The 26,173-nt window shown below is 42.1% G+C and overlaps 1 protein-coding gene across 1 annotated transcript in view; it reads left to right on the top strand.

Moving 5' to 3' along the window:
- LOC134909503 (probable cation-transporting ATPase 13A4) overlaps window positions 1-26,173 on the top strand; it is a 309,055-nt gene that overhangs the window by 44,701 nt on the left and 238,181 nt on the right. The window contains exons 13-15 of the mRNA XM_063916438.1: window positions 6,601-6,662; window positions 8,453-8,603; window positions 11,775-11,861. Of these exons, the coding sequence (XP_063772508.1) occupies window positions 6,601-6,662; window positions 8,453-8,603; window positions 11,775-11,861 (300 nt within the window). The remainder of the gene's footprint in view (window positions 1-6,600; window positions 6,663-8,452; window positions 8,604-11,774; window positions 11,862-26,173) is intronic.

The raw sequence follows: 26,173 nt of genomic DNA, 5'->3' as shown, positions 1-26,173 counted from the left end.
CGATAATCCTGCTACCCAGGGTGGTAAGGAAAATAAAACAAGCAAAGGGTGCCGTGATTCTAATAGCTCCGGCTTACCCCAGAAGGCATTGGTACATAGATCTGCAGAGGATGTCGATGGATGCGCCAACTCTGCTCCCTCAGCGTCCAGATCTACTGATGCAGGGTCCTTGTTATCTCAGGCATCTGGATCGACTGTCATTGACTGCGTGGCTCTTGAAACCTCTATCCTAAAGTCAAGAGGATTCTCACAACAGGTAATTCAAACTATGCTCAGAGCAAGGAAACCCTCCTCAGCTCGCATTTATCACAGAATATGGCAGGCCTATATTCATTGGTGCAGTGAAAGAAATATAGACCCAAAATCGTTCCAAGTTTCCTTGAACCAGGAATGGATAAGGGTTTGAAGGTGGCTTCCTTGAGAGTGCAAGTATCAGCATTATCTGTTTGGTTTCAAAAGAAAATTGCCAATATACAGGATGTGCGTACTTTTTTCCAGGGAATGCTGCGCGTTCAACTGCCTTTTGTTCCTCCTACAGTGCCTTGGGACTTAAGTTTAGTTCTCAAAGCTCTTCAAGCTGCTCCGTTTGAACCACTTAATAAAGTGGAACTTAAATGGTTGACAGCTAAAGTTCTCTTTCTACTGACTATGGCATCAGCTAGAAGAGTGTCAGATTTAGGAGCACTGTCATGTAAATCTCCTTTTCTGATTTTTTATCCAGATAAAGCAGTTCTCAAAACTAGGTCTGGGTATCTTCCTAAGGTGGTATATAAATTCCATCTTAATGAAGAAATTGTAGTCCCGGCTTTTCAGGTATCGGGACTTTCTGCGGGAGAAGCGTCGCTGGACGTAGTGCGGGCATTAAGGATCTACGTGGATCATACCAGTGCCATCAGAAAGACATATTCTCCTTTCATTCTCTACGGATTTCACAAGAGAGGATGGCCTGCTACTAAACAGATGCTAGCAAGATGGATTTGAATTACGATTTCAGAAGCATATTCTCGAGCTGATCTCCCTGTTCCGGCTAATGTCTCTGCTCACTCTACACGTAAGGTAGGACATTCATGGGCAGCACAACATGGTGCTTCAGCAGAACAGATATGTAAGGCAGCCACATGGTCTTCCATTAACACATTCATTAGACATTATGCCTTGGATACTTTTGCCTCTCATGACGCTGAATTCGAGAGTAAGGTTCTCCTGTCTAATCAGGAGCGTCCCCACCACTAAAAATTGCTTAGGGAAATCCCATTGTTATCCTGTAGATAACCTGTGGACCCAGCCGGAGAAATATACATTATGGTAAGAACTTACCGTTGATAATGGTATTTCTCCTATGTCCACAGGTTCCACAGGGATCCCACCCTGACGCACCTGATTTGATGATCTTTCTACTCACTAAACCTCTTCCTTCTTGTACGGAAGGGTGTGCATGTGTGTTCTTCTCACCTGAAAAGGGCTCTACATGATGCTCCTGCCTAATTGCTTTGGAATCCAACTGATTTGCCTGAGCCAGTGGGCGGATATATGGATGGGCCTATTGCATCCTGGGAGGACTGAAAGCTTGTGATCATTTGGTGCCAATCCGCTATCGCTCCATCATATCCCATTGTTATCCTGTGGAACCTGTGGACATAGGAGAAATACCGTTATCAACGGTAAATTCTTACCATAACGTATGTTTTTCACCTCTGATTAATAATTGTTCCTCTGAATATGCGCAAATTCCTCCAATAAGAAATAATTTTTCAGGGGTATGTATGGTCCTTCAGTCACATAAACATATGGGATCATTTTACTTTTGGGTTCAGACCCACCCGCACAACTGCACACATTTGTTTTAAGAACAATATTAGCTTTATATGCGTACCTTAGGGCTTTTCTTTTTAAGATAAACAGACTGACTTGTGTTATGCTGAGTACACACCTGGCTGACTTCTCCACCAGCTGCCGGATCCGCTGACACATCAGCCAGTTTGGTAAGCATAAACACTATTCGGCCGCTTGATATGTCAGGCCAGACATCACAATTTGGCGGCCAGCTGTGATGTCACTGTTGTTGGTTCCTGCCGCCGGAATATGGGACGGTCATACTCACAGTCAGACATGCCGATATACAGGATCTTCAAGATATATCAACATTGGCTGAGCTGCAGGACCGACCTGATAAGTCTGTGATCGACATTGTTCACAAACATATCGGGTGTACACATGAGCTGATCGACTACAGATATATTGATCATCACTTGTACAAATTATATATCTTTCTAGTGTATATACAGCTTTAAATCAGAAAATATTAGTAAACCATCATTCAGAGCACTACAATTATTTAAACACAGAAACATAGAATTTGACGGCAGATAAGAACCACTTGGCCCATCTAGCCTGCCCCCTTTGGATTTTTGAGACCCAAGTGCATGATTTTGCATTTTTTGGCATTAAATTGTAATTGCCACACTCTTGACCATTCCTCTAGTCTACATAGATCCTCAGTCATTTGTTTTACCAATCCTGATGTGTCTACCTTGTTGTAAACCTTTGTGTCATTTGCAAAAAGGCATACTTACTCTTTAATGTCATTTGCAATGTCACCAATAAAGTTATTAAAAATCACTGGTTCAAGTACAGATCCCTGGGGTACTCCACTGGCAACATTTCCTTCCTGTGAATGCACTCCATTTACCACAACTCTCTGTTTTCTATCCTGCAACCAAGATCTTATCCATTCAATAATCTTAGTATCCAATCTTAGGATCTCAAGTTTATTTAGCAGTCTATGATGTTGAACAGAGGGGCTAATTCAGACTGTATCACTGCAGCATCAGCATTCGCAGTCTGAATCCTTTTGTAAAGTGCGCCCGCACCCTGGGAGCCCTGTGAGATGCTAAAAGCATCTCAGGGCTGCGATTGCCTCTGCCTGATTGACAGGTAGAGGCAGTCATGGGACAGGAGTAGCGGCCTGCCAGGTGTCCTAAGGCGAGCTCAGGGAGGACAGAAACCTCCCGTAGAGCAAAAGGCAAGAAGCTACTCAGCAGGTGCAAAAACATCACCGCTGTGCAATGCTTTTGCACCCTTGCAGGAAGGGGAGGGCCAGACATGCGGGGCGGACTAGCCCTGTCTGAGAAACTGATCGTAGATGTGCTAAATTTAGCACATAAATATGATCAGATCTGAATTACCCCCAGTGTCAAAAGCCTTACTAAAGTCTAGATAAGCTATATCCGCGGCTCCACCTATATCCATCACTTTAGTCACACAGTCAAAAAAGTCAATAAGATTTGTTTGACATGATCTCCCCCCAGTGAATCCATGCTAATTGGGATCCTGTAAATTGCTGGATTTGAGGCAATCTGCAACTCTTTCTTTTAAGAGTGTTTCCATCAATTTCCCTACTACTGATGTAAGACTCACTGGTCTGTAGTTGTTTGCCTCTTCCTTGCTTCCACTTTTGTGCAGTGGGACTATGTTCGCTCTTTTCCAGTCCTCTGGATTTACTCATGTAGCTAACGGCTGGTTGAATAATTCTGTTAATGGTGCTACCATCACATCTTTAAGTTAGTATCCGAAGATGTATCCCATCTGGCCCCAAAGATTTGTCCACTTTCAGCTTTGAGAGTTCTGTTAGGACCTTTTCCTCTGTAAACGTACTTATTCATCCCTGCAACTTAACGGTGGCCCCTTCCCCTCTCTTTCAGTAGTGAATACTGAGCAAAAATAATTATTAAAATAATCTGCTATTACATTGTCTCCCTCAACAAGACTCCCAGTCTCTGTCTTTAGTTTTATTGTCCCACCTTTTGTTTTTCCTCTTTCGCTTATATACCTAAAAAAAGTTTTGCCTTCTTTACCCACTGACTGGTCCATTTTCTCCTCAGCTTGTACCTTTGCACATCTGATTAGCTTCTTAGGGGGTCATTCTGACCTGATTGCACGCTAGGATTTTTCACTGCGCTGCAATCAGGTCAGAACTGCGCATGCATTGCAATTCACAGGCGTGACGTACGGGTACAAAGCGGATCAGTGCTGAGCGATGGATTTTATGAAGGATCCATTCTCACAGCCGATCGCAAGGAGATTGACAGAAAGAAGGCGTTTGTGGGTGTCAACTGACAGTTTTCTGGGAGTGGTTGGAAAAACGCAGGCGTGTCCAAGCGTTTGCAGGGCGGGTGTCTGACGTCAATTCCGGGCCCGGACAGGCTGAAGTGATCGCAGCAGCTGAGTAAGTTCTGGGCTACTCAGAAACTGCACAAAACTTTTTTGTAGTGCTCGGCTGCACATGCGATTGCACACTTGCAAAGCAAACATACACTCTCCTATAGGTCACTGAACTAATCCCCTCTTGCGCTATAAATAGTATGATATGGCTCAAAGTTCAATGAAAACAAATGAATAATTTCATATATTCTATATATTTTTTAATACATATAATTATATATATATATATATATATATACACTTTACAATAAACTATTAGACCGGTCAAATAAAATCACTAACAAATATATTGCCTAGCTGTAGGAGGTGGATCTTAGATAAACTCTGTGCACAGAGTATTTTTAAAAATAAATTTAAATTTCTTTGAGGAAGCCCCCATAAGAGGAGCGAAACGCGTCAGAAGCAGACATTTGGACCCTTGTACCAGCTTATTTGCACCCCCGCAATATACCAGCATCCAGCGGTATTATTCATGGACTAAACGGAGATCGGGATAATACAGCCGTGACTGTGGTGTCTGCATACGGCACTTGGAGGCGTGGACTTATAGAGCTTGGAAGTCGGGTAATTAATCAGCACAGCAGGCGCCAGTGAAGCGCCGTTCCCGCAGCCCGAGACCGTCTCTTTTGTCATTGGACTCTCCCGTGTTACAACTACTGGTGCAAGCTACACGTAAGGCTCCAGTGTGGAGCGGTCATTTTGCACAATACCATCTTCTTTGCTAAGTGGCAACATATTGAGGAATTCCAATATATAACAACGTACAAATATGTTATCTACTACATGGGTGCGAATTATAGCTGGTTAATTGATTTTTAATCCAATACATGGACTGATTTTTATTTTATTTTTAAAAATACTCTGTGCACAGAGTTTATCTAAGATCCACCTCCTACAGCTAGACAATATATTTGTTAGTGATTTTATTTGACCGGTCTAATAGTTTATTGTAAAGTGTATATATATATATATATATATAATTATATGTATTAAAAAATATATAGAATATATGAAATTATTCATTTGTTTTCATTGAACTTTGAGCCATATCATACTATTTATAGCGCAAGAGGGGATTAGTTCAGTGTTCTAGTGTTACCGGAGACTATAAAGTGCCGGTTCTTTTTGACTTGATTTACCCCAAGTCAAGCTCTCTCCTGCAGCTTGAGTACACAGTAATTGCAGTATTATTTGTATATAATTTTTAATACCAGTAAATCGATCATCAGAATATGGTGATGATGTATTAGCGCCTGGTTATATTCCTTTGTACTCTCCTATAGGTGGCAACTATCTGTTCGCAGCGCTGCAAAAAATAGCTAGCGAGCTATCAACTCAGAATGACCCCCTTAGTCTCCTTCTGTCTAACAAGATATATCTCTTTGTCTTCATTATTTTGTGCCTGCTTATATTTCCTAAAAGCCATCTAATATTTGCTACTTCTTTCGCAAACCACACTGGCTTCCTTATCCTTGTGTTTTTCCGAACACTTTGATATAAAGGTCTGTTGCCTTTAATATTGCACTTTTTAATGTTTCCTACCTCTCCTCCACTCTGTCAAAGAGTCGCTTACACATTTTCCCATCCCTACAAAATCAGCCTTCCTAAATCTAACACCTTTGTTTTTGTATGGGATGAGTCAGTTTCTGTCTTTATGCTGAATCATGCTGCTTGATGATCACTGGATCCCAGGTTTTCACCCACTTTTACATCTAATTTTCTGTCTCCATTTGTAACTGTTAAGTCTAAATCTATATCTTTCCGACTGGGCTCCCTCACCAATTGGCGGAGGAATGCTACCTGAAGGGAATTTAAAATGTCCCTACTTCTAGTGGAACTAGTGGGCCCGCCACCCACATGGACCGCGCTCACAAAACATTGCCCAAATGCCGCCGTTCTGCCCCCCCCCCATGTGCCCAGTGACCGCCTCTGCCTGTCAATCAGACAGAGGCGATCGTAGCAGTCTGAGGGCCATCGGCCGTCTGGCATGTGCCGGTGGACTGCGGCGCCTGCGCATGCGCAGTTCTGACCAGATCGGCTGCTGTGCAAAAACGCACAGCACCGATCAGGTCGGAATGACCCCCTATATCCATTGCACTGCACTAGCCCAAACATTGTATCAGATGTTAATGGTATTGCTAAATATTTGTGTTTCTGTTTCTATATTATAAAATTCACCTTTTTCTGTATTCTAACTCGCCTGCTGCTGTTTCAAACTCACAATTCACTTAAAAAGCCAAGCTATCACTTTAGAATGAGCAACTATACGAATAGTAATAGTAATAGTGGGCAAATGGTAAAATTCTACACTGCACTATAATATATACAATGGAGTATCAACTTTAGTGAAATAAAATGTATCTTTTTATATTTTCCTAGACAGGCACTTTGACAGAAGACATCTTAGATGTATATGGCATTCTTCCTTGTGATAACAGTCGGTAAGTTTCAAGCAATTAATCAATAGGAAAATATGTAACAGATGATCCCACAATCCTTATTCTTTCTGTTATTGTTATTATTAACTGTCATTTTTATGGTATGGGGACACAAGGGTTTTGCAGCACAGTACATAGGATAGAACATTACAAAACATGAGAGATCATAAAGGACATTTAATAGAGTACTCAGAAACCCCCCCTGACAGACAAGAGAGAGCAGACATGATATTACAAAGCTCTGCCCCCTCACAGCAAATTGTCACGATTCACAGTTCAGTGGGGAGGGGGCAGAGCCAATAAGACTAGATTCCATTAGACTTGTGTCATTTTAGCCCCGCCCACTACTGATAGACCTGTTAATTGCAGCATTTTGCCATGAGGGGGCGGGCTTTAATATTGCGCCGGCTTTCTTCCCTCAGTATTTACAATACACTGCTGCTAGGTGAGACTCCAGAATGTGCATGTGTGTGTGTGTGTGTGTGTGTGTGTGTGTGTGTGTGTGTGTACAGTATGTGTTTATGTGTGTGTGTGTGTGTGTGTGTGTGTGTGTAAAAACATATATATATAAATATATATATATACAGATGGAGCCACGCTGATCGTGGCTCCGTCGCCAGGTCGGGGGCACACGCGCGACTGTGACGGTGGGACCTTGCACAATACTTCCTGGGAAAAGTGTATGCTGGGCAGAGGCTGGTAGATTTTAAGGGGGGGGAGGATGAGCAGTGGTGCAGAGTGAGTTTACACCTCATGGTTTAAAAATGAACACCTGGCAGTGCAGTGCAGCCACAGCCGCAGCTCACATTTCTTGAGCAGCAGCTGGCCAATTGAAGTAGTGGGGAGGAGATAAATTTGTGAGCAGATCACATAGAGAGGCAGGCAGTTGGAATAGAGGGAGAAATTGTACTATCCTGCTGACCGGCTCTCATGCCGGGCGACACCCATCCCACCCCCACCCTCCTTGGCCAGCGCCCCTGGTCAACTGTTTCTGACATAAGTCCCTAAATTTTACCTTCAATTACAAATTTTCTCTACCTTTTCACACCCTCAGGGGCCCAGATTTCCTCTAAAAAAGCAAATGTGAATTTGGAATTGTATTCTGTTCGTCGTGGGAGTAGCTTGCAGAACCCAACTCACACCTAATTGGCTCGACCCCATAGAGGGGAGCAGAGTTGGAAAGGGCAAATACTGTAGATAAAAAAGAAGTAAAATAAATAAATCATAAACTTAATTTTGTTTATAATGTGTAGTTTGTTATATTAGTTATATGTAAATAGTTAAAATATATTTCTTTGTGTTGTTTTTCAAACATGGACAAGGCTGGAAAGGTCTTTCCATATTCTAATAGTAAATGGATGCTCTTTTCTTATTTAAAGGTCAATTAGAATGTCCTTTTAAGATCATGGGGGTTCCTGTTTGATTCCTAGTCAGTTATATCACATTTCAGTTTTACACAAAATCAGATATGCGGCGGGATGTAATGCCGCCCGAGTCCGGCAGCTCTGCGGGATGCCGACCAAACTCAGACCATTTTTTAAAAGGAGCAATCACTTACAAGGCATGGTTTTGCCTTATAAGTGATTGCCCCTTAAAAAAAATGTCCGAATTCGGCCGGCATACTGCACAGCTGTCGGACTCGGGCGGCATTTCATTCCGCCGCATATCTGATTTTGTGTAAAATTGAAATGTGATATAACTGACTAGGAATCAAACAGCATTACATCTCGCCGATGATCTTTAAGGATTTTATACTTACACCGCCAGACAATATTCATCACACATTTTTTCAGTTTTCAGGATGTGATTTACTTCAATTTTTTCCATACTCTGACCTGGTCCCACATATTTAAAGCAATGACTACCTGTCATTCACTTATCTTGCTGGATGGAAAATTACAGGGAGATCCACTGGACTTGAAGATGTTTGAAGGAACTGGATGGGTAAGTGATTTTTTTTTATAACTCAGACACTGCTCAGGGTCCTAGAAAAATAACTGGATCATTTAATGGATGATGTCATCTTCAGGTGCCGGCAGAGCAGAGAGACTACAAACAGGTGCAGTGTAAATGGGGTCGACCCGGGAATAACCTGAGTCGAAGGTATGGAGTGAACAGGGTCTGATCCGAGTTCAGACCATGGTCAAAATCCTGCGCTGATCCTGGGAGTTTAGTGGAAAAGGGCTATATGTTCACATGCTTCTATACAAGTTTGTCAAACTCCGCTCCCACAGGTTAAGGCCCTGCACTAACTAAGAATAAACTCAGTCACCTTTTATTAGTATACGTTTTACAATTGAATAAAGTATTGGCAAGCCATAGCTTTCAATGAGGGCAATACGGATGGTGTAATAGTTAGCATTACTGCCTCACAGCACTGAGGTTATGGGTTTGATTCCCATAATGGCCCTAACTGTGTGGAGTTTGTATATTCTCTCCTTGCTTGCGTGGGTTTCCTCCAGGTACTCTGGTTTCCTCTCACAATCCACAAATATACTTGAAGGTTAACTGCTTCTGGAAAAAAAAATCCTAGTGTGTGCATGTATATGTGTTTAGGGTAGACTAGACTTGGGCAAGTGGTTCTTATTTGCCATCAAATTCTATATTTATATTGAAAGTTTGTAAAATCCCTGAAATTTGAGAATCCTCCGGACACTCAAGGAGAGAAGGCAAACATACAGTTAGCAAAAATATATTTAAAGATTCTGTTTTTATCTAATGATGGGTAATTTATTTAACAGTGCATACTTTAAAATAAAACTGCAAGAAAAAAGATGAACAAATTTGATTTGGAAAAGCTTGAACACATACATTCACTGTGACTAGAAGAAAAAAAAAGTAGACTCTTTTGTGAGTTTACTCTTCAAAAAGGAAATTCAGTTCAATCTGACAATAATTAAAACATAATTTTAATAGATATCTTTTATCTTATATAGATATATTTGTGTGTCTAAATGTGCTGAAACAAGAATAAAATACTATGTTTGGCCACCTACAGTATCATAGCTGATGGTAAAAGTACTGCATTAAATGGAAGTACAAGCAAAGTGAATGTTCAATTGATTCTACTTAAGGCCCTCATTCCGAGTCGTTCGCTCGGTATTTTTCATCGCATCGCAATGAAAATCCGCTTAGTACGCATGCGCAATATTCGCACTGCGACTGCGCCAAGTAATTTAACAATGAAGATAGTATTTTTACTCACGGCTTTTTCATCGCTCCGGCGATCGTAATGTGATTGACAGGAAATGGGTGTTACTGGGCGGAAACACGGCGTTTTATGGGCGTGTGGCTGAAAACGCTACCGTTTCCGGAAAAAACGCAGGAGTGGCCGGAGAAACGGGGGAGTGGTTGGGCGAACGCTGGGTGTGTTTGTGACGTCAAACCAGGAACGACAAGCACTGAACTGATCGCACAGGCAGAGTAAGTGTGGAGCTACTCTAAAACTGCTAAGTAGTTTGTGATCGCAATATTGCGAATACATCGGTCGCAATTTTAAGATGCTAAGATACACTCCCAGTAGGCGGCGGCTTAGCGTGTGTAACTCTGCTAAATTCGCCTTGCGACCGATCAACTCGGAATGAGGGCCTAAATTGGGTTGATAAATCAGAAAGGACCCCATAGAGTATTATAATAACTGCTTTCAAAAACACTCTAGAATTTATATTTGAAGTTAGCTATTCTCCTAAATACAATTTATGATGATAACAATGAACATTGGTAGGTGACGGGTCGGGTTTGCCAAGATTATTCCGAGATGTGCCATTGCTAGGTAGGGTTGGACTGGCCTCACTGCCTCACTGCCTGGGGGCCTACCTACTCCTCTAGGTATCAGGTTCCAGACTGTGCAAGTGAATTATACATTATGCATATTACCTTATACTGCACAGGACTATGGTGTATTTTCTACAGTGCATTGCAGTTATTAGTCTGGTACATTATCATGCATACACTAGCAGTATAATCTATATATATTTTTCAAAGGGCCCAGAGCATGCACTCTCTAATAGTTATTCAAACCTCTCTGGTGGCTGGCCACACCCCCTCTGAAGACTGGCCAGTCCCCTAAACATGGGCCACTACCCCACTACATCCCCCCGGCAGGCCCTTCACACCCCAGTATGACACTGATGCTTGGTCTCAGTATGAAGGAAGAAAAGTCGGGAATCTGCTGTCAGTGTTAGGGTCAGAGTATCTTAGTTTCTCAAAACCTACAATACTCTGTATACCCAGGAGGTCTCCCATCCTAGTACTAGCCAAGCCCACTGCTGCTTAGCTTCCATGATAGGATGAGTGGTGTGGTGCTGTGTGGTGTGATAGTAGGTTAAAGTAATGGTTTTGCCCCTCCGGGATCACTGATGAGAGCAGTGGCGGAACTAGCGAGCGGTGGGCCCAGGTGCGACAAAATGCTTTGGACCCCCTTCCCTTCCATCCCATCCCAGCATTCACAGCGGCAGAGGGCAGCCTATGGTGAAGGAGAGGGACAGCAGCAGCATCGCCTCCACCAATTACACTGCGCTGCTGCGGCTCCCTCCTCCACCTCCCTCCTCCTTCCCCCTCCGTGGCGCAGCGCTCCTCTCCTCGGTGGGCGGCGGACAGCGGCATGTAATGAGTCAGTTTGACTCATTACATGCCGCGCTGGCTTTGGGCCCCTGGACAGTGGCGGGCCCCAGTGCAAGGCACTGCTTGCACTGGCGGTAGTTCCACCACTGGATGAGCAAACTCCTAGCAAAAGGGTTTGACAAGTAGGTTATTGGTGATATAGTAAGGTGGGAAAAATAGGATGAGTGGAGATTAATAATTCTGAAGTGAAATTAGGGAAATTGAGTGCAGTGCTGGAGTCAGTGAAATGATTTCCAGATTAGTATTTAGTTTAAGGTGGATCTGCGTTAGACAGGTCGCACCCTTCGTCTGACCAATAAGCACCCTGATTTGCTACCATATGGGATAGTGAACACTATTGTGCAAGATCCCACCACTGTGAAGTGTGGCCGGTGTCGTGCAGACTTGCCTGGGCAAGATCATCGCCAGGAATTGTATTCCCCCCTATGAATGGAATATGTTGAAGAGCTATAAAGATGTACATTTGTCTTTTGCTGTGATCATTTGTAACAGGAACTTGAAGATTATGAGACTACAGTTCATGAAGATGGTCATATGCTAAATTGCACAATGGTAAAACCTGGATTAAGAGCTAAAAAGGCAAGTCAAATTTGTGTTTTTATATAATGTACTATATTTATTTGTTTAATTATTTTCCACACACTGCATGCATTTTTCGGCAGATTTTGATTTGAAATTTTGAACATAATCTTTTTATTGTGCTTTTGTTACTAAATGCCTGGCAAACACATGTGACTTAAAATGAATAAATAAGTAAGCCTACATGACACACTGTTTAACCCATAGAGTACTGTGATATATAATGTCCTGACCTTCATTTAATAGTCAGGAGGGCTATTGTCAGAAATTCTAGTGGTCAAAATGTACAATTCTGACTAGGGATGTGCACAAGACTAAATCTTGGGTTTTGGTTTTGAATTTGTATCTACATTGTGTTTTGGATTTGTATTTGGTTTTGCCTTAACCGTCCTTGTGGATTTTGGTTTTGGTTGCATCCAGTTTAGGACAAAAGTTTGCACCGAGGTACCTGGATGACTAAGTTAAGCGACAGCAATGGGCGGCATAAACATGTGGCACTTAAACTACCAACATGGCACATCTAGGAAATAGAATGGCTCTGCAGTGGCAGACATGGTGGCAGTTTAATAAACTATGAACATGTTTCTTGTCTACACAAGAAGACAGTGAGCAATGCTCCAAACAGCTTAATGCAAAGAACAGAGGTGCAAGATGGAATTGTCCCACCCACCCTTATGTTGTATACTGTATATTAACAGGGCATGCATAGTTTACCAAACCAATCACTTCAGCGACAGGGAACGCCAATTGTTGCTGAAATGATTGGTTGTTTGGGCTGCCATAAAACAAACTGCCAATGGTCTCTACGTACACAAACTGGCTCTACATAGGCAAGATGTCATCATCATCATCATCATCATCATCCGATTCTTCACCCCCATCAGTGTGTACATCCTTTTCTTCACAAACTATTAATTCATCCCCACGGCAGTCCACTATTACAGGCACCTCTGTATTTTCTGGACATAATTGCTGGTAAATGTTCGCCTCATGAAATTTGTAATTCATTTTGATGAACATCATTTCCACATTTTGGGGAAATGACCTACGCCGGGTAGGGTTTTGCGTAGGGTTTTGCTGACTGATCTGCATACCCACCACTGGGTCTCTTAGGAAAATTTAGTTTTTTCCTGGCAGTCAAAGTTGCTATAGAAACTGAAGGAGGAGATGTTGCCATGTCATGTTCTACTTGAGCTGACAATTTTCTCACCAATGGCTCTTTGCATCTCTTTAGCTTTATGTCTGTTGGGGGAACAAAATAGAACATACGATTTAATCCTAAAATCAAGTATGGGCACCAAAATATAGTGATATGATTTCAAAAGATTGATGACCCTTGAATCATGGCACAGTGAATGAAGGGCTTAGCATAATTGCTTAATTTCAGCTCCTTCAGTTTCTCCTGCTGCTTTTCTAAAAGTGTAATAAGAGGAATCACCTGATTCAAGCTGGCAGTGTCTGAACTAACTTCACATGTGGTAACTTCAAAGGGCTTGAGAACTTTGCACATGAAAAGTATTCTAAACTGTACTTGAGTAAGGTACATCCTCCCTCTTTTCCCTATGTCATAGGTTGTTGTGTAGCCTTGGATGGCCTTTTGCCCTACCTCCATCTGCTGGAGCATATAAAAGGTAGAATTCCACCTACTTACTACCTCTTGCTTCAACTGATGGCAGGGCAAATTCAACAGTATTTGCAGGTGCTGCAATCTTCGACATGCACTTGCTGAATGTAAAAAATGTCCCAACATTTTGTTGGGCCACATAGAGCATCTCCTGCATGCTCCTGTCATTTTTAAACAAAATTTACACAACCAAATTAATTGTGTGAGCAAAACAGGGGACATGTTGGAATTAACCCAGCTGTAATGCTCTTACAATTTTTGTGGCATTGTCCAAAATCACAAATCCTGATGAGTGTCCAAGCAGGGACTCTTGATGAAACTAGTAATACATAGTGATACATAGAGTAGCCTGCATCTGAATGAGCTGACATGTGTTAGATGCTGCTGCTGCTGTTGGTGCTACTGAACGCAATACACCTACCCAGTGGGCTGTCACAGTCATGTAATCTTTAGTTTGCACTGTTCCGCTTGTCCACATATCTGTGGACACTAATTAAGTTTTTTCTAAAGTCCTTGTACATACTAGGAATTGCTTTTCTAGTGAAATGGAATCTAGATGGGATTTGGTAGTGGGAACACAGGACCTCAATTAGCTGTCTTAAACCCACTGCATTAATGGCAGATACCACATCTAATGCCAGCATAGCTGTTATGGCATCAGTAATCCGCTTGGCAACAGGGTGACTGCTATCATACTTGTTCCACCATATTCAACAAAGGATTGTTAAATAGTCAATTGTTTTGTTAAACGACTACAAGTAGTCTTCCTGGTCACCTTTGAGGATGAAGATCACTCACAGCAGCACTCAAGGATCTCTCTGAGTATGCCCGGATAAGAGAGGAGTCAGTCATGCTTATCAAAATTGGATTCAGGACTACTTCAGATCATGCATGAGGATATTGATGATGAAGGTGTTGGTGGTGGAGATTGCAGACACTTGGATCTAATAGAGAAGGGAGCTGGGTGATGCTGGACTGGATGTTGTTACGTCTTTAGCCAAAGTTTTCAATTTGCCAAAAACTTTTGATAAATGCGCTCCAAGTGACGTAAGAGGGACTCTAACTCTACTTACTATGGCTTTAGAAAGGGTACAGATGGCTTGACGCTAGAAAAATAATAATATAGCACACTGGGGTATAGCTCAATATATATATATATATATATATATATATATAGGCAGGTGTCCAGAGATTGGAGGTGCACTCATCCAGTAAATAATTCTCAGCGACTTTTCTAAATTCACAATGACTTTATTAGTAGATATTCGGCTTATTCAGTCGACGTTTCGATCCTCAGTTTCGGGAAATGGAACACCAAAAATTCAGTTGGTGTTCCATTTGTATCACACTGGGTGCGGAGTAGTCTTGAGTGACGCGGTGGTCCACTACTATATGCTTTTTTGTCTTTTTGTTTTAAGTCCTTGTAATGTATTGTTCTGAGTTTATGTATGTATTGTCCATTGTTTTGTAGAAATCAATATATGATGCCTTGTGAGCATTGATTATATTTTGAAGCTTGTCTTGAGAAAGATCCCGAAACTGAGGATTGAAACGTCGACTGAATAAGCCGAATTTCTACTAATAAAGTCATTGTGAATTTAGAAAAGTCGCTGAGAATTATTTACTGGATGAGTGCACCTCCAATCTCTGGACACCTGCCTGAATATTGTGGGCCTACCAAAACTTGGAGAACCCCACTAGGAGCACCCCACTGTTGTTATTTTTCTTGATGTGAGTGCAGGAGTATACATGTTCTATATATATATATATATATATATATATATATATATATATAGCGTATGAAGACAGCCCGGCACTCCTCTATATGTCCAAAATGCCCCGGTGCCCTCGGTTGGAGATCAGACAGCAAGCAAAAAAAATCCGCGGCACTCAGGGTCTTGTGAAAGCGTAATTTGTATTAAAACATCAACATAGTGTCCATCGACGTTTCGGGGACTTCAACCCCTTTGTCAAGATGTGTGCAAATGCACTTGCACTTGACCCTGAGTGCTGCAGATTTTTTTTGTTTGATAGATATATATATATATATATATATATATATATATATTATTTCCAATTATACTTTTGGTTTTAATTATTTTTACACTGGGGTCACACCCCTAGTTTAGCAGAGCACCCCTGGATGAACAAAGCAGTCTCTTGTCTGGCACAGCACCCCTTTATGTACAACAAAACACATCTGGGGACAGACCACCCACAATGTCACACAATACACTGCAGTATGATACACTGCAGTCTAACTGAAAGTGTCACCGAAAAATAACAGTATAGAATGCTGGGGCATACTGTTGCACACATATATATATATATACATATATATGTATATATATATAGAAAACTGGTATGGTCGGCACTCCCTTCACATTAAACAACTGCCCTGGTGCCTTCCTTGCAAAGCATGTACAAACTGGTGGTCTTCTAGGGAGGGGTATGCATCCTTCCACTCTCAATCCATAAAGAACCAGGCGGCACTCAAGAGGACTTGTGAATAACGAAGTGTAATAAGCAAATTAATAAAAAAGGTGGCATAACTCCGCCAACGTTTCAGCGCCACGCAGGGCGCTTTTCTCAAGGCTGTATGCAGTGGTACAAACAAAACTCAACAGTGTGAACAAACGTACCTTTATGTGCTGGTGTGGTGCAGACCGCGCGCTGGAGCAACGGGAGCCGGCGTCCGGCGGAACTTCCGGTGAGTTCGCCTGACTCGTTACCAGGAAGTGACATCATCTGGTAACTAAGCAACCGCCAGCGTCCCAGCCTCCGCTGCTTGACCCGCTGATCCTGGCGGAAGAACAATAAATGAATTGGCAACTTGAATTAGTTAATGCTCTGTGATTGACATCAAATGAATAGTGTAAATAATAATTGTGCTGAAGTGTATAGAATATCTATTGCGTGTAGAATAAGTCAAATATCTACCAGAGCAGAAATTAATTATGTCGTGAAATGGTGTAGAAGGTGCATGAGATGAAACAGTTAAAAACAAAGGTAATCCAATAAACCAGCAATGCTGACAGATACTATGGGGACTGTATCAATAAAAAATACATTCTAATGCTGACCCTATCGGGTCTAAGAGACATAGAATATTACATGTTAAATAATAACTATATGCGACTACTGGCTGCTCAACCGTGTACAATACAGGTAAATAAGGGTTGTGACATGATGAAATCACCAGTATTTTCAATGATGATGTTATATAAGGTATCTAACGGGGACATAACCGTCAGTTGCTGCATGTGTCTAAATAATGTATCATGGTCTGGGTCCCATTCACTGACTATTTGTAGGACACTATAACAGTGGCGTCGGTCCTATATGTGGTGATCAACCCGTAAGAATGTCAGTGCAATATGCAAAATATGGGAAGAATTATGTCAACTATGTTGCAGTATATACGTTATGTTACTAAGACATAGTGTGCAACCAGTCTCATGCTGGTTAAAGAAACACACTCCAAGCAATATGTTCGTTAAGTCCTTCAGGTGCAAGAGACGACAGGCGATGTATCCACTCAATTTCCCTTTGTGCTAATGCTTTAGCATGGTCGCCTCTCCTCGTATGCAACGGTATGTGGTCCACAATGATATGTCTTAATTGATGCAATTGATGCTTTGCTTGTTTAAAGTGGCGGGCCACTGGCTGTTCATTTGGTTTGCCATCTAATGCAGCCTTAATGGCAGACCGATGAAGAGCCATTCTCTCATGAAAAGTGCGTATAGTTTGTCCCACGTACAATAAATTGCATGGACACAAAATTACATAAATCATGAATTGAGAAGTGCAGGTGACATGATGCTTAATTTTGAAGCTCTTCTTAGTCTTTGGATGAATAAAAATGGAACCTGTGTCCATGTGTTTACATGTTGTGCAGGAAAGGCAACGTTGGCACCCCGGTTTGTGCCACATCAACTTGTTTTGTGTGACATCCGTTTTCACGAGCATGTTGCGCAAATTGCGCCCTCTGCTGTAACATGGCACGATGGATGTGTTCTGGAAACAGGGTAGTGATGGATCCGTATTCACAATGGGCCACAGTGCTCTTGTTGCCCTGGTAATGACCGAGCTGGCTGTAGTATATTGTGTAATAAAGGGTACCTTCTTGTCAGTCTGTCTTCTCAAGGAACCAAATAACGTATTCCTAGGAATCGTCAAAACTTCCTGTTTGGTTCGTTCCAACAGTCTTTTGTCGTAACCCCTTTGCTGAAATAGTAGGGATACTTGATTGAGTGCATCTTCAAGATGATCTCTATCACTCGTAATTCTGGCGACTTGCAACATCTGGGGCCTTGGGAGCCCCTTTTTTAATGCAGGAGGATGAAAGCTGTTATACATTAATAAAGTATTTCTGTCCGTGGGTTTGTGGTACACAGACGTGGCAATTGTTCCCTCAGTAATGTCGATTTTGACGTCTAGAAAATGTATTGTTGTTTGGCTAGATTCGATGGTTAATTTAATCAGAGTGTCTCTGTTGTTAATGCCAGTACACAAATCAGCCAGTTCTGACTCAGTGCCAGTCCAAAAGAGTAATAGATCGTCTATATATCGCTTTTATAGCAACGTCCTGGCTTGAATTGTCTCCGAGCCGAAAAATTGGCACTCCTGCATGAACATGTACACGTTTGCGTAACTCTGAGCGACGTTTGAACCCATCGCGCATCCTGTGAGCTGCACAAAGAATTCTCCATTGTGTAAAAATAATTGTGCGTAAGTATAAACTCAAGGAGTTTCAAAAACAAAGGAATGTGTAGCACCTGAAAATCTTCTACTTCCAAAAAGTGTTGCATTGCCAGGAGTCCCTGATCATGTGGAATGATGGTGTACAGACTTTGTACATCCATCGTGCACATGATGGTGTTATTAGGAACATTAGTGATTTCTTGTAATAATAACAACAAATGTGATGTGTCCTTGAGATAAGTGGCTTGCTTAATCACCAGTGGTTGAATGAGCAGGTCAAGGAATTGCGAGATCGGTTGTGTCAGGGATCCTCTAGCTGACGTGATTGGGCGTCCTGGCGGATTCGCACGGTCCTTGTGGACTTTGGGCACTGTGTAAAATATTGGAACAATAGGATGTGTTTGTGTGAGAGAAGTTACAGTTTTAGAATCCAAATGTCCATCCTGCATGGCCTGCTTCAAAATATTGTCAATTTCTTGTTTGTATTGCACTGTGGGATTGTGTCGTAATTTCTTGTACGTGGTGGTATTAGCCAGTTGGCGATCAATTTCCATTATGTATGCGCTTTTGTCTTGAATGACAATTGCTCCCCCTTTGTCCGCTGGTCGGATGGTGATATCCCTATAGGAGGTAAGATCTTTAATGGCCTTGTGTTCTTCCATGGAAATATTGCGGTAAATGCCAGGTGCTGCTTGATCGTACTTTTCCACAGATGCATCTAATAACCTGGAAAATGACTTGATGGCGGCGTTGTTGGATTGCGGATCAAAAGTGGATTTTGATGGGAGCGTAATTTGCTGTTCTTGCTCAGTGTGTGTGGAGTGATGTTGGAAAAATTCTTTAAGGCATAAACCCCTGGTGAAGTGGTGCTGTTCAACTGTCCATTTAAAGTCATCATATGGATTAGTAGGAATGAAGGAAAGTCCTTTTCTAAGTACCTTATCCTCCGCTTCAGTCAAAACTCTAGATGATAGATTAAATATTAATTCCTCTTTCTGCTCCTGTTTCTGAGTGGTGATTTTCCAGAGTCTTTGATTTTGCCCGCCTCTTCTTGTGGGCCTGGACCTCCTGAGTCGGGTCGTGTCTTTATAGTTACCCCTAAAGGGGAATTTTTAGGTGATTTGGAACCCTCCGAGTCATTGCAACGAAAATCACTGTCAGAATTGGAAGAGTGTGTTCGTCTCATAGAGCATGCTCATCTGTCTCTCCATGATTGGCGTTGTTTCCTACCGCCAGCGTAGGAGACCACCGGTGTGCCATGCAGCCATCTATATACACGGTGATCATCATAGTCGGTATTTACTGTTTGTAATTTAGATCTCTTGAATGAAATGAGGTCATGTTTATAGTTGTCCAGTTGGGTCTTTAATTTTTCCCACATGGTGGCATACTGTACATCATTCAGAAGAGATTGGTGGTCAAGCGAGTATTGTGTTATATTGGTTCTGTATTTCTTCAATTCTTTCCCCGCTTCCTCAATAACAAGGAGCATGAGATCAATGCTGCACTTGTTTTGACGATTCCTAGGAATAAGTTATTTGGTTCCTTGAGAAGACAGACTGACAAGAAGGTACCTTTTATTACACAATATACTACAGCCAGCTCGGTCATTACCAGGGCAACAAGAGCACTGTGGCCCATTGTGAATACGGATCCATCACTACCCTGTTTCCAGAACACATCCATCGTGCCATGTTACAGCAGAGGGCGCAATTTGTGCAACATGCTTGCGAAAACGGATGTCACACAAAACAAGTTGATGTGGCACAAACCGGGGTGCCAACGTTGCCTTTCCTGCACAACATGTAAACACATGGACACAGGTTCCGTTTTTATTCATCCTAAGACTAAGAAGAGCTTCAAAATTAAGCATCATGTCACCTGCACTTCACAATTCGTGATTTATGTAATTTCATGTCCATGCAATTTATTGTTCGTGGGACAAACTATACGCACTTTTCATGAGAGAATGGCTCTTCATTGGTCTGCCATTAAGGCTGCCTTAGATGGCAAACCAAATGAACAGCCAGTGGCCCGCCACTTTAAACAAGCAAAGCATCAATTGCATCAATTAAGACATATCATTGTGGACCACATACCGTTGCATACGAGGAGAGGCGACCGTGCTAAAGCATTAGCACAAAGGGAAATTGAGTGGATACATCACCTGTCGTCTCTTGCACCTGAAGGACTTAACGAACATATTGCTTGGAGTGTGTTTCTTTAACCATCATGAGACTGGTTGCACACTATGTCTTAGTAACATAACGTATATACTGCAACATAGTTGACATAATTCTTCCCATATTTTGCATATTGCACTGACATTCTTATGGGTTGATCACCACGTACAGGACCGACGCCACTGTTATAGTGTCCTACAAATAGTCAGTGAATGGGACCCAGACCATGATACATTATTTAGACACGTGCAGCAACTGACGGTTATGTCCCCGTTAGATACCTTATATAACATCATCATTGATAATACTGGTGATTTTCATCATTTACCAGTATTGTACACGGTTGAGCAGCCAGTAGTCGCATATAGTTATTATTTAACATGTAATATTCTATGTCTCTTAGACCCGATAGGGTCAGCATTAGAATGTATTTTTTATTGATACAGTCCCCATAGTATCTGTCAGCATTGCTGGTTTATTGGATTACCTTTGTTTTTAACTGTTTCATCTCATGCACCTTCTACACCATTTCACGACATAATTAATTTCTGCTCCGGTAGATATTTGACTTATTCTACACGCAATAGATATTCTATACACTTCAGCACAATTATTATTTACACTATTCATTTGATGTCAATCACAGAGCATTAACTAATTCAAGTTGCCAATTCACTTATTGTTCTTCCGCCAGGATAGCGGGTCAAGCAGCGGAGCCTGGGACACGCGCGGTTGCCTAGTTACCAGATGATGTCACTTCCTGGTAACGAGTCAGGCGAACTCACCGGAAGTCCCGCTGGACGCCGGCTCCCGCTGCTCCAGCGCGCGGTCTGCACCACACCAGCACATAAAGGTACGTTTGTTCACACTGTTGAGTTTTGTTTGTACCACTGCATACAGCCTTGAGAAAAGCGCCCTGCGTGGTGGGGATGGTGGCGCGTTCTGACGCAGCGGCTGTGAGACGGAGACAGAGGCACAGATGTGCAAGCCGAAGGAACAACCATGGAATTATTAGGAACTCCTGCAGTATTCTTACCCCTGTGCTGGTTGTGCTGTGCCTGGCCCTGGGAGCCGCGCGGGGCTTGGAGGACAGGATTGACAGGATCGTCTTCACCCGCGATCAGCTGCTGGCCTTCAGAGATCGGGCTGCTCCGGCAGCACTTGCAGAGAGGCTGGTGGATGGTTCACTGGAGGGCTCCGTTGCAGGCATGACGGGCAGCGTTGGCTCCGGTGGGGTCAGCGCTGGTCCTGTGGTGGCTGGTGGGGTTCCCGGTGAGCACGGCCGTGGTGCGACGGATGGGGGCGCGTACCTGCCGCGTCACCGCAGTGTGCGCCCACCACGTGATCTGAGGTCCGACGATGCTGCTGGAGCCGGCGGGGAAGCTCAGGGACAGCATCACCGTGGTGTGCGAGTGCCAGCCGAATTGAGACCTGAACTGAGACCTGCTGCTGACGCCGAGGCTGACGGGGGTGGATGTACGGGCCGATCAAAGAGGGTGAATATCTGGAGAAGGACCATGCCCGAAGGGGACACAGGGGATGATGAACAGGTACATCAAGGCCGTAGATTTTGGAGACCAACTAGTTTGATTAGGCCTATATGGAAGCGCAGACCTCGTAGGGAGAGGAAGCAGAAGCGGGGGAAAAGAGCTGGCATTAGACTGAGACTGCTCTTATGCCCCTATAGACCTGCTCTCCCCAGTGTTTTCCTCGCAAACGTGAGGTCTCTCCCTAACAAGTTAGACGAGATTCGGGCGATAACGGCCTGTCAGTTTTTTATTAATTCGTGTTCTCTTATGATATTTACAGAGACTTGGCTGAATGATTTTATGTTGGACACTGCTGTACAGCTTACGGACAGAACATTATTTAGATCAGATAGGACCCTGGATTCTGGTAAATCCATAGGGGGGGTGTTTGTGTGTACGTGAACGACAGTTGGTGTTCCGACGCATCTCTGATTGATACTTTTTGTTCAGCTAACATAGAATATGCTATTGTTAAATGCCGTCCTTTTTATCTGCCAAGAGAATTTTCAGTAGTAATTGTGGTTGCGGTCTATATCCCCCCAGACGCTCATGTGATATCCGCTCTGGGATGTTTGTATACTGCCATAACTAAACTAGAATCTAAATATGTAGATGGTGTATTTTTAGTGGCAGGGGACTTTAACCAGGCCAGATTGAAGTCTATCCTCCCTAAATACTACCAGTATGTAAAAACTCCTACTAGAGGTGAAAACGTATTAGATCATGTCTATTGTAACATTAAGGAGGCTTATTCATGCTATAGGCATGCTAATATTGGTAACTCGGATCATATCTCCTTGTACTTGGTGTCAACATATAGATCTCTAGTCCGACGTTTTAAACCTGAGAGCAAAACTGTTACAATATGGCCACAGGGTGCCATGACTAGACTCCAAGATATTTTAGAATTTACGGATTGGGGCTTGTTTGTTATAGAATCCCAAGATGAGGAGAATGATAACTTGGTAAATGTAGACCATCTTACTTCGATGGTACTAGGTTATATTAATTGTTGCATCGAGAGTGTAACTGTTAAAAAACGTGTGAAAATCTTTGCCAACAATAAACCTTGGTTTAACAGCACGGTGAGACTGTTATTAGCAGCGAGGGATAGAGCTTTTAAATCTAACGACCCAGTAGCTTTTAGGGTTGCTAGATCAAACTTGAAACAGGGAATCTGTGACGCAAAAAAGGCATTCTCTGTCATGATTGAAACTAAATTCAAAAATGACAGGGATGCAAGAAGTATGTGGAAGGGAATTCAGGACATTACCGACCGCAAGGCAAATAAAAGTCATCTAAAACAACCAGCAGATCCCACGTTTGGCGAAACGCTGAATATTTTTTATTCACGTTTCGACAAGGATGCTGACCTTCCTCGCACATGTGTGGTTAATGAAGGTAACGGTGAGCCACTGGTGCTAGATGAGTTATCTGTTAGGAAATGTTTTGCTGCTATCAACCCCAGTAAAGCCTCAGGCCCTGATGGAATTTCAGGGAGTGTTATTAAGAACTGTTCAGAACAATTAGCAGGTATTTTTACCATAATTTTTAATCTCTCCCTAGCACAGTGTATTGTTCCTAAAACTTTTAAATCAACAGTAATCACTCCCATCCCAAAAAATGGTAAAATCAATGCTAATGAGCCAAATGACTTCAGGCCAATTGCCCTTACGTCACTAATAATGAAGTCATTCGAAAAACTGGTTATTAGACACTTAAAGGGTTTGATACCAGTTACCCTTGATCAGTTTCAATTTGCATATAGGGCAAATAGATCCACTGACGACGCAGCCCTTACCCTATTTCACCATGTGCTTACTCATCTAGAAAATAGGGACTCTTCGGTAAGAATTTTATTCATAGATTGCAGCTCGGCTTTTAATACCGTTATTCCTGCGTCCTTAATTACCAAATTGACTAAACTAGGTGTGGACAGTTTTGTCTGTAGATGGATCTTTGATTTTTTAACTAATAGGCCTCAGGCAGTCAGGGTCAATAACAATACTACAAACGAGGTAATGATTAGCACAGGTGTGCCACAGGGATGTGTGCTGAGTCCATTCCTTTATTCCCTGTTTACCCATGATTGTGTCTCTGTTTCTGATATGGTGCACATACTTAAATTTGCAGATGACATTGCTATAGTAGGTCTTATTAGTAGAAATAATGACTCTGAATTCATATCTGAAGTACGTAGGCTGGAGAAATGGAGTCAGGACAATCATCTGATTCTCAATGTTACAAAAACAAAAGAGATGGTTTTAGATTTTAGGACATCAAATCAGTATACTTACAGTCCTTTGGTTCTGGACAACCAAGAGGTGGAGATAGTTACATCTTTTAAATTCTTGGGCATGATTATATCTAACGACTTGTCATGGTATTGTCATATTGACAATATCATAAAGAAAGCACAACAACGGTTATATTTCCTCAGGAAAATGCGTCTAGCAGGAATATCTGAGCCAATTTTAGTTAATTTTTATTCTTGTATCATTGAAAGTGTGCTTACATATGGTATTTCCGTCTGGTACGGAAATTGTAAGGTAGCAGAGCGTGAATCGCTTGATAGAATTGTTAAAACTGCCGGAAGAATAGTCGGTTCAGTATTGCCAAACATTCAATCTATTTATGAAAAGAGGCTCCTTAAGAAGGCTAGGAGTATATTGAACGATGTAACTCACCCCAACCATGGGGTATTTACCCTGCTTCCCTCTAGCCTACGTTATAGATCTTTATTGTGTAAAACTAGTCGGTTGAGGCATAGTTTTTTCCCTAGGGCAGTTAACATGCTTAATGGTTTAGGGGGAAGATAGGAGTGTAGTATCTGCTTATGTGTCTATTGTGTTCCTACGGTTCTTACAAACATTTTAAAAATATTTTATGGTGTTTTATTGGTGTTGTACTTATGATATCTGCTTTACTCACATGGAAATTTCATTGTTTGTTCATACGTGAATATTTAATGATAACAATAAATTCAATTCAATTCAATTCAATTCAATTTGAAATATTGGTGGAGTTATGCCACCTTTTTGATTAATTTGCTTATTACACTTCGTTATTCACAAGTCCTCTTGAGTGCCGCCTGTTTCTTTATGGATTGAGAGTGTAAGGATGCATACCCCTCTCTAGAAGACCACCAGTTTGTATATGTATATATATATATATATATATATATACAGATGGGTTCTCCGTTATCTTGACTGTTTCTGCTCCTAGACGGAGGTTTAGTCATGCCTAGGCGATAGCTTAGGTTGCTGAGTTTAATCATGGACAGGTGCTTTGAGGCACGACTAGATACTCAGCATGCAATATCATCTCCACCACTGGGTGGATAAAGCTTCACTAATCCAGTACTTTAGTTTGAATAGCGGCGGATTGATCTACAGTACAAGCTCTGGCAAATGGTCACTCATGACTGTAATGTTAATATACAGTCCTGTACTGCATAGTGTACACACAGATGGTGACCAATGTTCAGACGGACAGAGTAAAAAAGAAAAAAATAGTTTATTCAGATGCAAACGAACGTGTTAAAACAGTTGTGTATGCAGACGCAACTAATGTGTTAAAACACTTGTGTATGAAGACGCAACTAATGTGTGAAAGGAATAATATAGCTCATATACTTTACAGTATGTACAATGCACGAAATGAGCGTCCGAGTCCCCTAACGGCATAAACAAACACCAATGGGAAGGAATCGCTCTGTGCAGTACTTTTACACATGAACTTGAGAATTTTCCATGCAGTCCTGTGGGCTAGCGATGAAGGCTCCCGTCTGCCACGCTGAAAGTTCCGGGTTCAATTCTCAAAGTGTCAATCTTTTTTTTTGTGTGTGTGTGTGTTCCCGTGACATTCACTTTATTATTAATTTTTCTGTGTAATCCATTGTAAAACATTTAAAGGAAGGGTGCACACAGGTTTCACACAAATTGGGGTAAATCTGCAGGAGTGACTCATTCGCTATCTAAAATACACAGCGGTAATGAGCACCTATAGACATACCAGTAAATATAAATGAGTGTATTCTGACGCAACTAACTGTTCGAGCAACACAGTACTGTAGATCGTCGGCGTTAGAGATTCTGTGTTGTGAGAATCTGTGTTGTACTTAATGAGAATGGATCACTGCTACTGTACCATTTACACATCTACAGTATCAACGTGACTGCAGTTCTCTATGTGATTTTCATACACAGTACTGTTGCACATGTCTTGAAACCTGACCTGTCTACTGCATGAACTGTGCAGGCTTCCAGGGGG

Source organism: Pseudophryne corroboree, chromosome 4, assembly GCF_028390025.1.
Source record: "Pseudophryne corroboree isolate aPseCor3 chromosome 4, aPseCor3.hap2, whole genome shotgun sequence".
Taxonomy (NCBI): domain Eukaryota; kingdom Metazoa; phylum Chordata; class Amphibia; order Anura; family Myobatrachidae; genus Pseudophryne; species Pseudophryne corroboree.
This window is presented reverse-complemented; position numbering and strand designations above follow the sequence as displayed.